Source organism: Vigna umbellata, chromosome 4, assembly GCF_029865625.1.
Source record: "Vigna umbellata cultivar VRB3 chromosome 4, Vumbellata_1.0, whole genome shotgun sequence".
Taxonomy (NCBI): Eukaryota; Viridiplantae; Streptophyta; class Magnoliopsida; order Fabales; family Fabaceae; genus Vigna; species Vigna umbellata.
In genome coordinates this window covers 25,423,319-25,439,696 of record NC_142168.1, presented here as the reverse complement: position 1 = coordinate 25,439,696, position 16,378 = coordinate 25,423,319, and the positions used below count along the sequence as shown (strand labels likewise).

Genomic DNA, 16,378 nt, shown 5'->3' with positions numbered 1-16,378 from the left:
AAAAGCTCACTTATAATTGGAGAAGTTTACGAGTTATTTTATTTGAGAATATTATTAGAAAAGATAAAACATATTTTTATTCTTATCCTTTTCTAACAAAACAGGTTTATTTCCTTATTTTTGAAACATCTATTTTAATCTTTTTTTTTTCCTTGGAGTCAATGATACCCTTTCAATGAAAATCTTATACTAAATTTGTAATTAGTCGTTACAATTTATTTTGACAAGTTTAATGTGTAAAGTACTTCAGAGCCTGGCTACAAAAAGACAAATTAACTCAAATTTGGAAATAACTTATTCAAATAAACATTCTAAACGATATAAGACCAAGAACAAATTTAATAAAAACATAAAAGGACAATGACATATTTTATCCTATTATGGAAATAATATTTTATTTTTGTTTTACTTTTGAGTTTTAAAAATTATAAGTATAATATTTGTTATGCAAATTTTAAAACAAAGGATTTAAAAGTTAATGTTTCCTTACATCATTACTATATAATGTGACTGTCACAAATTCCTTCCTGATAAACTGAAAGTATATGATTAAATAATAATGCAGAAAAACTTTGCATCATTTCTTGACTTATCATCATTAAAGTGAAAGTATAAATTTTTTGGCTTATACATCTTAAAGGAATGCAATTCTTGGCACCAAGAACAAGACCAACTAGTTAGAACTATGATGTCACATTATGGAAAGATTCTACAGTCAACATACATTAGATGCCATTAGAGACATAGTTCTACAGTCAAAAACTAAAATGATATAGTGACTTAACATACATTAGATGTCATTAGAGACATAGTTCTACAGTCAAAAACTAACATGATATAGTGCCTGACAACTACCATAACAAGTTCTACACAATACATAGGATCATAGCTTAAAGGGGTCACAAAACAAAATACCACCAAAAGGGATAAGTTAAAGCTTTCACAGAGTAGGAAGCCTTCTATAGTTTTTCTTAACTGTACTAAGCTGGTTGTTGATCTAACAAACATTCCTTCCAGTACCTTCACCACATTGAGAGAGTCTTGCTCCAGCAGAATTTCCAATACCAATATTTCTGGTGTGCTTCAATGATGGATCCACAAAAGACTGTGTAAACATTGGCTTTTGTGAGCCAAAGTATTGGCTGCAATAGTAGTCAGTTTGGTAAGGATTATTTAAACTGACATTTGACATTGTCCTCTCAGTGTGTTGGTTGCAGTTCTTGGGGTTTTGATCAGAGTCTAATGGGATGGAGTCAGTGAGAGTTTTTATAGCAAATTCAATACATGGATCCATCCATGACATGTCAAGTGTTTTTTCAGAAGATGGTGATGTATTTTCATTCTTGGCTTTCATATCGATTTTGGCAGCATCACCAGCATGTTCTTGAGAAGTAGCAAGGCTCCCTGGAGATGAGAACACACTGTCACCTAACCCATCATTGCATTTCTTACCTTGTCCTTCACAACCTGAGACTGCAGAGTTTTCAGAATGCTGGATGTCTTTTAATTCACAAGAAGTTTGTGAGTTTTTGGAGGTCTCAAATGTTAAGCCGGTGAGAGTTTGAATTGCAAATGCAATACAAGGGTCTGTCAGCAGTTCTTTGAGGGGAAAGCCAAGGTTGTAATCTAACTTTGTATCAACTTTATCTCCATTTTCAGTGACTCTCATACACTCTTCAACAGTAGCATTGTTCTCCAAAGGTGAAAAAGTGAAGCATTCTTTATCCTTGCCACTTAGTTGCTGTTTAGCTAGATCATCATGCAAGCTGCTGGGAGATTTATCTACATATGTGATGGTTTCTTCCTCACTTGATTGTTTAACCGCTGCTTGACGTGCTCCACGTGCTCGATTTCTTGTTTTAAGTTCTGGAACAGGATCAAGCTTAATTCCAGCAAGACGCTTTGAGGAACGGCGAGGCAAATTGATCTGTTTCTTGTGTTTGTTTCTGCACTTATGATGTTGGGCCTGCACTTTTTCAGTTCCTTGCTTTGTCTCTGTGTTTTCTTGAAGTTTCTTCTCTTGGGTATCTTTGTTAGTGCAACCTGAAACCAAATCACTTTAAGCAAAACCAATCTTCACTTCTTTCTGATCTGAATTTTCACCCCGTGATAGAACTGAACTGGTCAATTCAGTTCCTACCACACCTAATCATTTAATAAACTCACAACAAATGCAATATCTCTATTAATATGGAAAAAGAAAATTTTAGTATAAATACAAAACTTCTTTCCACTTTATCTAGAATGAACAAATTTTTAATTTTATACAAGAATTGAATACAAAAACTGTAACTGCATGAAAAATATATCTTGGTTTGCACAAGATAGCATAATTTCATATAAAGTTCATAAGCAAATGTCAGTCACCAAAAATATGCTAACAAAACTAAAGTGGTGAAGAGCAGTGCAATAATAGCATTTAGTTGCATCTAATTAGATGTATTCAATGCTGTCATGTTCAAAGAAAGATGGGAACTTTACCATGATTGGAAATACAGTTAGAGTCAGACATATGCATATGTTCTCCAGAACTAGCAGATCTTGGAATCTGTTGGTAATTTGCTACCTTGTCCAAAGTTGAGCTATGAGCCATGCTAACTGATATTGTTGGTTTCATGATCACACATGCTGACTGAAGAAATCACAAAGACAGAAAATTTGTATAAGTACAAACCTTAGTAGTAGCATTAATGATTCTCTTCTCCAGTTTTAATATGCCTATCTTAGAGAATTTAAATCCACACAGAAAACCACATGATGGGGAAGGTGGAGTGGAAGGGAAAGTTTAGCATGTGAGACTAATTAATGAATAGACAAACTAAAAGAAACACAATTATGACCACCCATACTGGAGATTTGTCATCTTTTAAATTTGTATCATTGTTGTCTTCATCTTTTGGCTTGAGTGTGTTCCTTCCCATCTCTTCAAGATAGTGATAAGCATCTTCAATTGAGTGGAATGTATACCCACTTACAGGGTCGATGTAGTACTGCATATATAAACAAATTAGAAGGGTGAATTAATTATTTTTACATTGATTGGTGATACATAAAGGCCAAGAAAATCTAGATAAAAAGTTGTACATCCTTCTACTCTTACTGCTCAAGTGATGTAGTAATATGAATCAGAAGTAGGTGACTGCACACTTTTGAAGTTTAGTAAAAGTCAAAATGGACATGAATAGACTCTAGAATATGTATGAGTTTCATTAAATTGGAATAACAATAAGAGAATGTTAGAGGAATAATTACAGAAAGGTGATGGTGGAAAGGAAGACGCTTTTAGAAGATAATTTATCTCATAGCTACAGGGCAGATATCATGTTCACAGTTGCCTAGATTCATGGCTAATCCAAGCAATTTTCTTAGTTGGACACCGAAGGGGGAGATAAGGTATATCCAAGGCATTAATGATTAAGGAAAAGAAAAGTATCAAAGTGAAATGAAGAACTAGTTGCATTTTGAGACTGATTTTAAGTGATGCCTGGAGTACTCTCAGGACTTTCAAACAGACAATCTTTAGAGAAACACTGAATATGCTAGACAAAAGTAATCAGCATTTTTGTCACAGCTGAACAAGGCATCATCACTTCATTTGTAAAGTGATAGAAGACAAACATTTAAGGTGAACTTTGCAGGTCAGAAGATCTAGTTACAAACAGTTTTACTAAAGCAATCAGATGAATACCAATATGGAAAATGCTCATTAAGAGCATTGTAAAGATTATTTGGACATATTGGTATGGAAAATGCTCATTAAGAGCATTGTAAAGATTATTTGGACATAGTTCCACCCACCCCTGCCCCCCTTAAAAAGTGTAGCTACAAATAAACAATTCAAGAGAAAAATCAATGAGGAATTGTTTACCGTGTCTCTTCTAACTTTATCTCCTTTTGTTGCAATTCTGGTCTTTTTTACCCATCCTGGTGGTAACCCTTCTGCAATAGCTTTCTCAACTACAACCTAGATTGCTTGAATAACCAAATTTTCCCACATAAGTTATACAATCAGTTACATAAACATAAAATAATGTCATCAAAAGAAGAATTTTCTTGACAGACATTAGGAGAGATTTTCTGTATGCTGACTTTGTTACTAGCATTGTCTTTGTTACTAGTATTGTCAATATGGCGAAATACCTCCACCTTGGATTTGAATTTTAGTCCACTTGAGGGGAGAATGTAGTACTGCAATAAATATAACTTGAATAAGAGGAATAAGATTTGAGCTGCATCATAAAGTTTCTATGACTATTATGTACTCCTTGGCTCCTTGGTCCAATCAGATTAAATTATTCTCAAGCAACTATTCAAACCATTCAAGCCATACACAGATTAAATATTAAACAAAATGATTTTATCAACTATCATTAAAGGTAAAAAGATGTTAAATCCAACATATATGGATTTTCATTTAAAATTTACTAAATCATGATAGAATCATAATAGACTATTAAGGAGGTAGATAATTTAACTTATAACCAACCACTAATAATTAATTGTCAACTTTTTCTGCTCCCCTCAATATTATAGTATAATTCCCTAGTAACAGTACTCAAAAACAATAAAGGTAATATATACCAATAAAGTCACCTGAATGAAATTTTAACCCAATTTCTTTTACTTCTCCTTTGAAACAAATGGATGTAGTGATGAATGATAAAGATCAAATGTCAGTTTGGATAAACTTCATAACAAGTTAATTTTAGCTTCGAGGTGAACTTAATTATATTTTCTTCTTAACACATTACTACAAAGAAACATCAAAATGACTCTCAGTCTTAAATTTTATGAGCCAATAATGTTAAACCATATGGAAAAGTTAAGCATAAACAACTTTCTAAACTTGTTTTTCCTTTTCAGTGTCTTCCTTCATTCTTTCCAGAGTTAAAATCATCATTCAAAAATCTACTAAATCAGAAAAACAATTCCCCTAATAAGGCTGTTTGGAAGGCACCACTGTTGAGCCTACTGTTGCAAAGACATATCTATATTCAACACACACATGCAACATATGAAATGCTAAAAGAACACCAACCTCAACTAATAAAAGAAGATTCCAACCTAAAAACTTGTTCCAATATTTATGATTCTTTTCCTCTTAATCTACTCACAAATAAAAATGAAAAAGCACACCAAAAACATGTGTTCCTTTTAAAGTTTCAAAACAGAAAAGAGGAATTTGCTGAAAAGACATAATCCAAACTCCAAAAGGGTTTACAAATTACTTGCAAAGCATAGTTTAAATCTCAAATGAGCCTAGCTTCACTATGCATTCAGTCAGTCTCACTATTTCAAAGACATGCAATGTTCAACACACACATGCAACATATGACATGCTGGAAGGACACCAACCTCAACTAGTAAAAGAAAAATCAGGCCAAAAAGTATCATCCAAAGTTTATGATTCCTTTTCTCTTTCCATTCACACAAACAAAAAATAAGAAACACACCAAAATCATGACCCCCTTTTAAATCTTCAAAAAAAGAAAAGAATTTTCTGAAGAGACATGGTCCAAACTCCAAAGGGTTCACAAAGTACATGCATAGCAAAGGTTAAATGTCAAAAGCCGATTAAGTTACATCCAAGAGTTAAAAAAAATTAAAACAAAACTTCTTGAAGCTCAAAACCCTTCTCTGAAATGTTGACACCTGAAGCAACAATAGAGGCTACACTTAACAACCACAAATTTATTTACAATAGAGAATAACATGCGCCAAGTGTGAGAGAAACAAGATCACAAAAATACTCCAACCCCAGAAGAAAAAGCATGATTATTAGAGGGTCAAAGCTAAAATTACCTTGTCTCTCCTACCATTCTTTCTCACTCTCACTTCCACAGTCCAACCTGGTGGAAGTTGGTCATCGGAGTCCGGCTTCTCCATTCTTCTAATGATTATGGGTGGTGGCCGGAAAATAGAAAATGCCTAAGATTTTAGAGTGTGTTTCTTTCTCTTTTGGTGAGATGAGTGCCGCTACCTATAAGCACTAGACACTAGCTTAGTACCTTCCACCGAATGACAAAATAAATTGCATGACCACGTGGTGCAAATGCAAAAATAGTTAAGCCTTTCTCTTTTTTTCTTTTCAATTTAGTATCTTTCTCTTTCATTTTTTTTTTTACATCTATGAAAGAATATCATTATTAAGAAAGAGCTTTAAAACATCTTTAGCTCATGTTCTTAACTATAAGATGTTTTTTTTTATCATGGTCAGATTATAGAGTGAATTGTCTTCCAGAAATTACTTTTATCATGTTATTGTTTTTGTTATCAATAATCTGATAGAATAAACAATATAAAAAATTACAAAGTATTAATAATAGTCAATCATAATAGTCAATACATCAAAATGGTAACAATAAAGAACATAAATATAAGTACCAAAAGAACATGAAAACAAAGATGCTGTGAAAAGAGAAAGATAGAGAGAGTCTAGTATCTAGATGACTTATATGGCTTACTGTGATGATTAATCTAAAAGTAGTTTAAGTCCAACTAAGGTTTAAAAGATAGAAAAATAACTTTAACTAAAAATATAGATTTAAACCCTTTCTTAGTCCTCGTTCTTTTATGAAAATCTCGGTTCTCATTTTTTCATCTGTCTTAATTGGGTTATACTTTTTGTAAAAATGAACACATTTTACCCTAACCGTTAACTGGTCTCAAACGACGTTAAATTAAGGCCACGTGGTGCAAAGAGAATGTGTTGATGTGTGTTGTGACATTATTTAAACGATTAGGATAATGTCACATCACATATCAACACATTTTCTCTGCACCACGTGGTCTTAATTTAACGCCGTCTGAGAAATATTTTCATTTTTACAAAAAATATGACCCAATTAAGACAAATGAAAAAATGAGGACCGAACTGAGATTTTCATACAAAAATGAGGACCAAGGAAGGGTTTAAACCAAAAATATAAAATCAAATTTAATACTTTTACAGTTTTTTTCTATGTTTGTCCTAATCTATATAAAAAGTTTTACATGATATATATAAAAGATGTTTCTATTTTGTCTAAACTTATGGTAAAGATAATAAATTATATTTTTTAATTAATTTTAACTACCTATTTAATTATAACTTCTTGAAAAAGATATATCTTCCTTGAAAAACCAGTATGATGAAAAACATAAACTCTTAAATTAAATTAAAAAAAAGAGTTTATACTTGAATGATTAATCTTTCTCTCTCAATTTTATTATACCCAAGGGACATGTTTGAATGTGTTTTTATTTATATATGTACATGTGTGCATTGGGTTGCACATCTTTAAAACTAAAGTTTTCTAATACTTATGGATATTTTTTTTTCTTTATATATTTTATGTAACTTTAAATATTTCCAAAACAAAACGACCTGTTTAATTTTAAATTTTTTGTAAAATTTTTATGAAAACAATTTTATTAAATATAATTTTTTAATAGTAGGAATGATAACATATTTTAATCTTATTTTATTTTATAGAATTATGGAGGGTTGTTCTGACTTTTTGTGTCTTTGTACTGTGAATTTTCTTTTATAATAATTATTTTAAATTTTGTGCTTTATTTTATAAAATTATGAAGGGGTGTTTCTAACCTTTTGTGTCTGCTCTTCCTTTACACGACTTAAGATCTCGTCTTATTCTTATTTTTACTTTTCTTTTTTGTTTTAATGGTGGAAATTTGAAACTTGTGCCAAATTTTCTTCTTCACTTTCTTCCTTTTGTACTTTACTGAATAGTACTTGTTTGAACAAAATTCACTAAGTTGAGTTAAAATACTCATTTGTCCCCTTGGTTCCACTTGTGTTTGCCTCAATTCCGAAGTCTCAATCAGTACTTTTTGACAATTCTACTCTTGGGTTTCTGCAATTTTTATTTTTATATTTAATTATTTTTTTAAGATATAAAAATACAGTATAGAAAGTTTATCCTATGGAAAAGTAAGAGATGACTCGAGACATACCTCATAAATGCAGAGCAAACCCTTTTTAAAATTCTTAGTAATCCACATATTGATTATTAAATTATTAACTTTATAAGTTTTTTCAGGTGTTATGTAATAAGTTGGCACTCATTTTTAGTTTTTACTAAGAATAATGATTAAATTTATAATTTATTAAAAATAATAAAAATATTTTTGAGTCTATAATGAAAAATGTATATTTAAGTTGTAAATTCATATTTTGTAAACTTTTGTATCTTCACTCTTGAAAATAAAGAATAATCACAACTGATATGAAAGATAAGTGATACTAAATATGTATTAAAAATGGCTACAAAATTGACTTGATTGACTTAACAATTTGAATAGTAAATATGAGTCATCATTAATTAATGAAAAATCATCTTAATATTGATATAAGATGCATTATAAACAATCATTCATCTCAAATAAAAGTAAGTATATTGAGATTTTGAAAGTTTTAATAATCATGTGTTTGAGAGAAGAGTATGGGCTTTTTATTGAACAAATATGACTTGTATGTGATCTAAAGTTTTTTTATTTTTTACTTACAAGAAATTAAAGTCTTATTCCATACGTAATTTAAATGTTGTCTAATAACTCAATTTACACATCTAATTACCATTACATTAATCGATTAAAAATTATTAATTTCTCAAATTCTAAATATTTTTCTTTCTAAGGAAAGACTCGACTCTTCCATTGAAACGAATCATAAACTAAGTTTCTTACTTAACATAATTAAAAAATTATATTTTAATTTAATTGCATGTTTTCTTTGAAGTGACACTTTACGTATAAAGGAAGTGTTTGAAAAATGACTTTGTTAATAGTAAAATTGTTAAATTATTGATCATGTAATTTAACAAATTTAACTATCTTCTAAATATATTTGAAGATTTCATGAAGCCAAATATTTAGTGAATGTGTGAATAATTTGTATTGAGCTTGTATTGACTAAGATGAGTTCTTAATACCTTGATTTCATTTAGTATATAATTTTGACTTTGTCGTCATTTAATAATTTTGGTTTAATCGATTGAAGAATCCATTAAAATCACTTTTTAAAACAACAATTTAGTTTATTGAAACTTTTAATTTTTATTTTGACAGATTAAAATAGTATAATGAATTGCAATAACACATTGGATTTTCATAAATATTTCTAAAAACAGAACATGAAGAAGTGTGTAATTCATTTTGGGATCATTTGAATATTGATTTCTTAGGAGAGAATCAATGTTGAAAAAATTACTTTGATTTTGGAGCTTTCTTTAGGTAAAGTGTAGTTGAACATCTATATGTATATGTTGTGATGGAGTGAATCACTAAATTTTTTATGTATTTCTCTTTCTTTATATTGCATAAGGTATATTGTATATTGATATTTCTTGATTTGATATTTAAATCTACATCTAATTTTATTCATGATAATCTATTCAATCAATTCAACTATTGTTTAGCATCCTAATTTTGAAAAATTAGTGTTAGTTGAATTCACCTATAAGAACTAACAAAAATTAGAAGACAATTGGACAACCCAAAGAATAATCTTAAAAGAGGATCTGAAAAAAGTTAGACGAAGATAAGGATGAGAAGGATCAAAAGTTGCTAATTAAATTTTCTAATGATAACATTGAGGTAAGAGAAAGCTTTCCAAGAAATCCATGAAAAGGATCCCTCAAAGATTTTTCATATAAATCTTGGTAGGTGATAAATACTTATAACATTTTTTTTAAAGTCCCTTGAAACTTTGTTTTCGTTTCAGCTATTTCCTAAGGTCACTCTATCCAAACATTCCACAACACATTAACACACCATCTAACATAAGGTTCTTAAAATAAGCACATAGCTTTCCCTAAGCCGATCGAATCAAATGATCACACCAAAATGTAAACACAATATATGACAATATAACAAACATCCTTGTATGTATGTCTAGAAATACTTAAATCACATTCTTAAACACTAAACATCACTCGAGGAAACGAAATGTTTCACTACTTGAATGAATTTTGTAGCCTTTGATTCATCACCATATTCAACCCCATGACACCCTTCTTCCTCAAAATCACTCTCTACTTCCACACCCTTCTCTTTCAACATCTCCACCAACTCTTTTTCACGATCAATCAACGGATCCCCACCGTTCCCACTCACCAACACCCTCCACCCTAGATCCCTCACTCTCCCCAATTTTCCAACCCACTTCTCAGCCCTCGGATTCGCATACTCGTGATCACGGTCAACGCCAACGGGCAGCGCCAACTCCCAAAGCAAATCTGCTACGCTCAACGGCAAAACCCCGTCGTTCTCTAACCTCACCTCGGACCCACACCTCTGAACCCCACCAAAAAACACCTGCCGCAATATGAGCCCTTGGATCTTCAACGGCTCAAGATCACGCACCGTGTCGGCCACACGTAGGCCCGCGAAGTAGGCGATTGTTGCTCCCGCACTGTTCCCCATGATATAACAGTTACCTAAGTCGGCGTGTTTCGTCAGCCACTCTTCCTGGCTGTTTCTGACAAACTCCAAGGCTTCCACTGCGTCGTCGTAAGCCGCCGGGAGACGGTGCTCCGGGGCGAGGCGATACTCCACGGAGGCGACGACGGCGGGGACGGCTGCGGACATGGCGGAGCAGAAGTGGTGGAACATGGTGTTGGCGGCGCTGGCCACGACGAAACCGCTTCCGTGGAAGAAAATAATGAGAGGCAGCTTCTGGTGTTCTGCGTTTGAGGATAGTGCCGTTTGGGGCAAGAATAAACGTAGCCAGGTGTTGTTTTGTGGGTTGATGGTTATGTCTTTGGTGAGAAGTGGGAGAGTGGGGTCGGAATTTGGTGGTGTGATTGGAAGGTGACGTGAACGAGTGAGGGTGCCGTTAGGGTTTAGAACGACATCGAGGTGGCGATAGGGATCAATGGATTGCTGCTGTTGATGAGACATGGTGGTGGAAGAAGGCTCCGATGAAGAAGATGAAAGTGTTCTGTGTTGCAGTGTGTAGAAAAGCTGTGAAGTGAACCAGCATTTTCTTTATCGCTGATGGGAATCTTATCTTTTAAATTTCAACCATTCATATTCATAAGTCACGAGGAAAGAGAAAAATAGAGACATTACAAGAAAATTCAAATATGGTGACATTCTTAAAAATACTACATGAAATTATTATCATGTTTAATCATAATAAAAATTAGTTTTATTTTCAAAATACATTTTCTGTTAATATTAGAAAGTAACTTTTTGTTGTGGAATTTAAGAATGAAAATCATATTGAAAGAACACTTAAGAGCTTTTTAAATAAAAAATACTTATTGAATTTGAAAGAACAATAATAAAAATAATACAACAAAAATAATTGAAAGAAAACTTGTATTAACAATAGAATCTTCAATATATAAATAAGACAATACATACGACATTAACACATATAGAGTCCCGACGTCTATATATAGAATTTATGAATAACATAAAATTGTTAAAATGTTGCAACAAAATGCCGTTTATAACATAACTTGGACGGTTTAAGTAATTTTTTATATTGTTATATTATCTACTAGATGGTCCTGTGTTTCTTTATGTTAGATGATGTCATTGTTTAATATTGAGTGTTCTAACATACCGTTTGTTGAACATGATTTAGAGTTAATAATCACAATTGTAATAATTTTTCTCAATATAATCCTAATATAATTTAATTCTAATTCTTCTATATAATGAACTCTAATTTTATTTTCTCTAACAAAATATATTTTAATAAAATATTTATTAGTTAACTTTAACAAATAAAATATTTATTAGTTAACACTAACATTTATTTAAACAAAAGTTATAATCCTGATTTATTTTATAAGAAGAAATGAAATATTTAATGGATCTAACATTTAATGTCTCTTTCTGATTTGTATAGTTTTTAATAATTTTCTCATCAATAAGTAATATCAGATGCATTATTATTTCCTCTAACGAGAGAACAATCTTCTTTTACGATGAAAGAATAAATGTTATAAAAAGTATATTCAGCATCTATTATAAATATAATAATATTATTATTAATAACAATAATGAAGAAGAAAATACCATTTCATTCCTAAATTATTCATTGAAAACTCCGATCATAATTGTAAAAGACAAAACTTATCTATCAGAGCAAAATTACTAAGATGCTTAAGCGATCTCAACAAAGGGAATAATATGTTTTTTTCATGAAGTATTAAGTAAAATTAAAAATAGTTCTTGGTCAAAATTTTATACAATTTGGATTTCTGTATTTTTAAAAGTATTAATTTTGGTTTTTATTTAGTCAATGGTGTTAAAGTTTATATTAGGTAGCAAATGGCAATGTGGTTGGGCCAATCCATTCCTTTTCCTACACCTCCATATTCACTGTCTGCACCTTAGGTATTTTACATTTTTATTTTTTTTATTTAATCGTGAAAAGCTGGATTAGGCCAATGTAAGGATTTTATTTTATAAAAAAGTAAATAATACGTGGGATATCATTTGTCATATAAAATAAACTTTAAAACCATTGAAAAAAAAATGAAGAATAAAAACTAATGATTTTAAAAAATATAAAATCAAATGGTATAAAAAATTTCCATCATAAACTAATTTTAATTTCATAAGAAAACATATATTTCTCATCTTTTTATTATAGTAGAACGTTTAAACATGAACGTAACATAGTAAATTGTGTTTGGTACACAAGAACATGATAACTTAGTCCTAAACACAGATTGGGTTAATGAAATGTTTAACCAAATCAATGAACTGGTTTCCTTTCAATGGGTCAAAGAGTTCAACTCCATGGCAGCCTTCTTCTTGAAAATCCTTCACCACTTTCACCCCTTTTTCTTCCATCAATTGCACCAACTCCTTATCACGATCCACCAATGGGTCACCATTGTTGCCACTCACGAGCACTCTCCAACCAAGCTCCTTCATCTTCTCAAATTTCTCAACCGCATTTCCAGCCTTTACAGTGCAATATTCATGGTCACGATCAGCACCAGTTGGCAGAGCCAACTCCCACATCGAATCCGAAACACTCAGAGGAATGAGTGGGTTATTCTGAAGCCTTAACTCCGACTCTGTCCTCTGCACTCCACCGAAGAATGGTTGACGCAAAATCAACCCTTGGATCTTCACTCGATCAAGATCATTCACCTCTTCAACTGCACGCAGACCTGCAATATTAATCTTCCAATATTAATGTTCACAATTCCACGTTTAATATTTATGGATATTTCTTTCTGTCAACTTTTTTGAACTCGCTTTGAGTTGATTGTAATAATTACTCTTTTAAAACTATTTAATGTAGGAAATTAATAAAGCTTGTCTTTTATCAGACGTTTAACGTGTTTCAGAAATGTTTTGGTCATAACAAAAAGCTATTACTTTTTTATATATAAAAGATATAATAATTTTATTTTAATAAAGGGAAATTAGAAATAATGAAATTTATAAAGAATTAAAAACATAGAAGAAGTAGAAGGAGAGTGACCTGTCTGGTAAGCGATAGTTGCCCCAGCGCTATTCCCCATAAGATAACAGTTAGAATAATCAGCGTATTGACGCAACCACTCATCTTCGCAGTTTCCGATCCACCGCAGTGCTTCGGCGCCATCGTCGTAGGCCGCCGGAAGTCGGTGCTCTGGCGCAAGACGGTAGTCGACGGAGGCCACAATGGCCTGAGCGGAATCGGCGATTTGGACGCAGAAATCATGGAAGACGGAGGAAGCTGCACTGAGCAGCACGAATCCGCTTCCGTGAAAGAAAAGGATGAGAGGAAGCTTGTTGGGATTGGAAGAGGAGAGTAGTGTGCGTGGCAGGAATAAGCGCAGCCATGTGTGGTTGTGTGGGTTGATGGCGATGTCTTTGGTGAGAACTGAAATGGGAAGAGAGGGGTCTGAAGAGGGTGCGGTGTGTGGAATAGTGACACCGTTGAGGCGCGTGAAGGTGCCGTCGGGGTTGGGCTGGATTTGGAGGCGTTGATAGGGGTCAATGGTTTCGTTGGAGATGGTGAAGGTGCCGTCGGGGTTCGGGCGGATTTGGAGGCGGGGGTCAATGGTTTCGTTGGACATGGTGGAGGAAACGGAGAAACTTTTGTTGTTTTATTTGCTATTGTAGTGATTTGCACCTGAGTCCTTTTATACTGTAAAAACTAAGAACTAACTTAATTATTGAGTTTTTAATATCCGTGTGTGACCACGAGATCAGAACCATCTTAAATGCATTTGCAGACATATTATTAAATATGTGTGTTGGTTTGCACAAAATTTATTATTTAAAAGTAATGAAGAAAGTGGATTACGTATTCAAATCATATTTATATCATGTACACTCTCAGTTATTCTGGAAAAAAGGGAAGCATTGAATTGCGAAATTTATTACTTTTTTTTTTTTATTATTGATAGTTGTATTGTAGTGTTCAAATTTGAAGGAAATTATCATTTTTATAGAATGTGTTTTGATTCGTGTTTTCATGTTTCTATATGTGCATTGGGTTGGACATCTTTAAAACTAAAGTTTTTGTTATACTTATGGAATTTTTTTTCCTTTATATATTTTATGTAACTTTAAAAATTTTCAGAATGTTTTTTTAAAATATAACCTTTTTAATTTTAAATTTTTTGTAAAAATTTATGCAAACAATTTTATTAAATGTAAATTTTTAATAGTGGGAATCATAACATTTTAATTTTATTTTATAGAATTATGAAGGGTTGTTTCTGACTTTTTGTGCGTTAGTACTCTGATTTTGGAGTTTTCTTTAGACAAATTGTGATCAATCTCATGGTTGAAGAAAAAAACATAGTTTTGCACGTAATGTATTTGCCATTATTGTGTTTATTTATTCTCAAAGTGACTTGTTCTAAATTTGTTTTAATGTATACCTGTATAATTGTGTTTTTCTTTCTGTTTGACCAAATTTGTTGAAGTTTGAAAGTATATAATGTGACTCTTGATCACTGTAGTTGAACATCTATATGTATATGTTGTGATGGAGTGAATCACTAAATTTTTTATGTATTTCTCTTTCTTTATATTGCATAAGGTATATTGTATCTCGATATTTATTGATTTGATATTTAAATCTACATCTAATCTTATTCATGATAATCTATTGGTTTAATTGCATCCTTTGTCCCAGTTTGGTTGAATTGTGTCAAATTCATCCTCATTTTTAAAAAAGTTTTATTGTCGTCCTCACGTGGTGTAAAAGTGTCAATTGAATCCAAACATAGAAAAAATTTGTGTCAAAGTAGTCATCTCCGTTAAATACACACTAACGGTGTTAAGTGGCTGATTATTTGGCATTAGAAAATTAAAACGTGGCAAATGAGTCACAGTAGTGGTAATGACGTGTGAATGACGTGGCATACGGCAATGAAACTTTCAAATCTTCCTCATTCTTCCAGTTCAGAAAGACATGAGACTCTCTATTCTTTCAGCTAGGAACTCCGACGAAGGATCGTCTCCCTGCGCGCATACGGCTGCCCCCACCAAACCGACCACCGCGAAGAGGCCCTCCGCCTGGTCCATGACGTCACCGGCGACCCCAAGCGCCACCAGGATCGCGGCTGGCCGCGGTGTCAGGTCCTCTCTCCTGCCCCCTTTCCGCGCGATAGAGGAGAAACTCTTTCAGTCCGACACCAGCCTCCGCTTGGGCACGTCCAGCCACCGGAGGCAGCGTTCAGGCCCTTCTCACCCTCCGATTCGGCGCGAGTTCTCTTCCTTCTCCATCGAACACCGCCAGTGCCACGAAACGCGGCCAAGGTCGCCGCCAGTTACCGAACCCCGAACACCACCTCTGAGGCAACGAGCGAAACCCTACCGTCGACGAAGCTAGTCACCATCGTTCTCGCCGGAGTTCGTTTCGTCATCGACGCCACCGATGGCGCCTCTCCCTCTCTTTTCTATCCTTTTTATTTACTGGTTGGTTTGGGATTTGGTTCTTGGAATGGTTGATGGATGATCCAGTGAGAAAAATGGGGATGAATTTGACGAATTCTAGAACGGAAAGGGTGGAAATCCGAGAGGGGCTGATCACGGGTGTTGGAGATGAAGGCCCCTGTTGGAGATGAAGGCCCATGAGGTAAGGAAGAAGATGAGGGTGATGAGCAGAGGGGTCAGTGCCACGAAGGGGTGAAGATTGATGATGGTCGTTGGCCGTATGCCACGTCATTGACACGTCATTACCACTACTGTGACTCATTTGTCACGTTTTAATTTTCTAATGCCAAATAATCAGCCACTTAACACCGTTAGTGTGTATTTAACGGAGATGACTACTTTGACACAAATTTTTTCTATGTTTGGATTCAATTGACACTTTTACACCACGTGAGGACGACAATGAAACTTTTTTAAAAATGAGGATGAATTTGACACAATTCAACCAAACTGGGGACAAAGGAAG

At 33.1% G+C, this 16,378-nt stretch overlaps 3 protein-coding genes across 3 annotated transcripts; all 3 read right to left on the bottom strand.

The window, feature by feature from the left end:
- Positions 1-674: 674 nt before the first annotated feature.
- On the bottom strand, positions 675-6,009 carry MBD13 (methyl-CPG-binding domain protein 13). The gene is made up of 6 exons (XM_088111697.1): positions 5,803-6,009; positions 4,063-4,188; positions 3,869-3,964; positions 2,850-2,990; positions 2,482-2,632; positions 675-2,043 (listed from the first exon to the last, which is right to left on the bottom strand). Exons 1-6 carry the CDS (start codon positions 5,884-5,886, stop codon positions 998-1,000), a joined length of 1,644 nt encoding a protein of 547 aa, XP_087967823.1. The 5' UTR covers positions 5,887-6,009; the 3' UTR covers positions 675-997.
- Positions 6,010-9,862: 3,853 nt separating this feature from the next.
- Positions 9,863-11,041, bottom strand: LOC124840262 (carboxylesterase 1-like). The gene has a single exon (XM_047316283.2). The coding sequence runs from the start codon at positions 10,900-10,902 to the stop codon at positions 9,925-9,927; it is 978 nt and encodes a 325-aa protein (XP_047172239.2). The 5' UTR covers positions 10,903-11,041; the 3' UTR covers positions 9,863-9,924.
- A 1,526-nt stretch (positions 11,042-12,567) lies between these two features.
- On the bottom strand, positions 12,568-14,089 carry LOC124840257 (carboxylesterase 1-like). Its single transcript, XM_088114006.1, has 2 exons — positions 13,460-14,089; positions 12,568-13,142 (listed from the first exon to the last, which is right to left on the bottom strand). Exons 1-2 carry the CDS (start codon positions 14,037-14,039, stop codon positions 12,682-12,684), a joined length of 1,041 nt encoding a protein of 346 aa, XP_087970132.1. The 5' UTR covers positions 14,040-14,089; the 3' UTR covers positions 12,568-12,681.
- Between the last annotated feature and the right edge of the window lie 2,289 nt (positions 14,090-16,378).

What these genes read in the sequence shown, in the direction of transcription:
- MBD13 (XM_088111697.1), bottom strand. Translation starts at nt 5,886, where the DNA reads ATGGAGAAGCCGGACTCCGATGACCAACTTCCACCAGGTTGGACTGTG. An exon ending in AGAATGGTAGGAGAGACAAG is followed by an intron (nt 4,189 to 5,802) that starts GTAATTTTAGCT and finishes TATTTATTGCAG; the next exon opens with TACTACATTCTCCCCTCAAG. An exon ending in TACAGAAAATCTCTCCTAAT is followed by an intron (nt 3,965 to 4,062) that starts GTCTGTCAAGAA and finishes CAAGCAATCTAG; the next exon opens with GTTGTAGTTGAGAAAGCTAT.
- LOC124840262 (XM_047316283.2), bottom strand. Translation starts at nt 10,902, where the DNA reads ATGTCTCATCAACAGCAGCAATCCATTGATCCCTATCGCCACCTCGAT.
- LOC124840257 (XM_088114006.1), bottom strand. Translation starts at nt 14,039, where the DNA reads ATGTCCAACGAAACCATTGACCCCCGCCTCCAAATCCGCCCGAACCCC. An exon ending in AACTATCGCTTACCAGACAG is followed by an intron (nt 13,143 to 13,459) that starts GTCACTCTCCTT and finishes TTAATATTGCAG; the next exon opens with GTCTGCGTGCAGTTGAAGAG.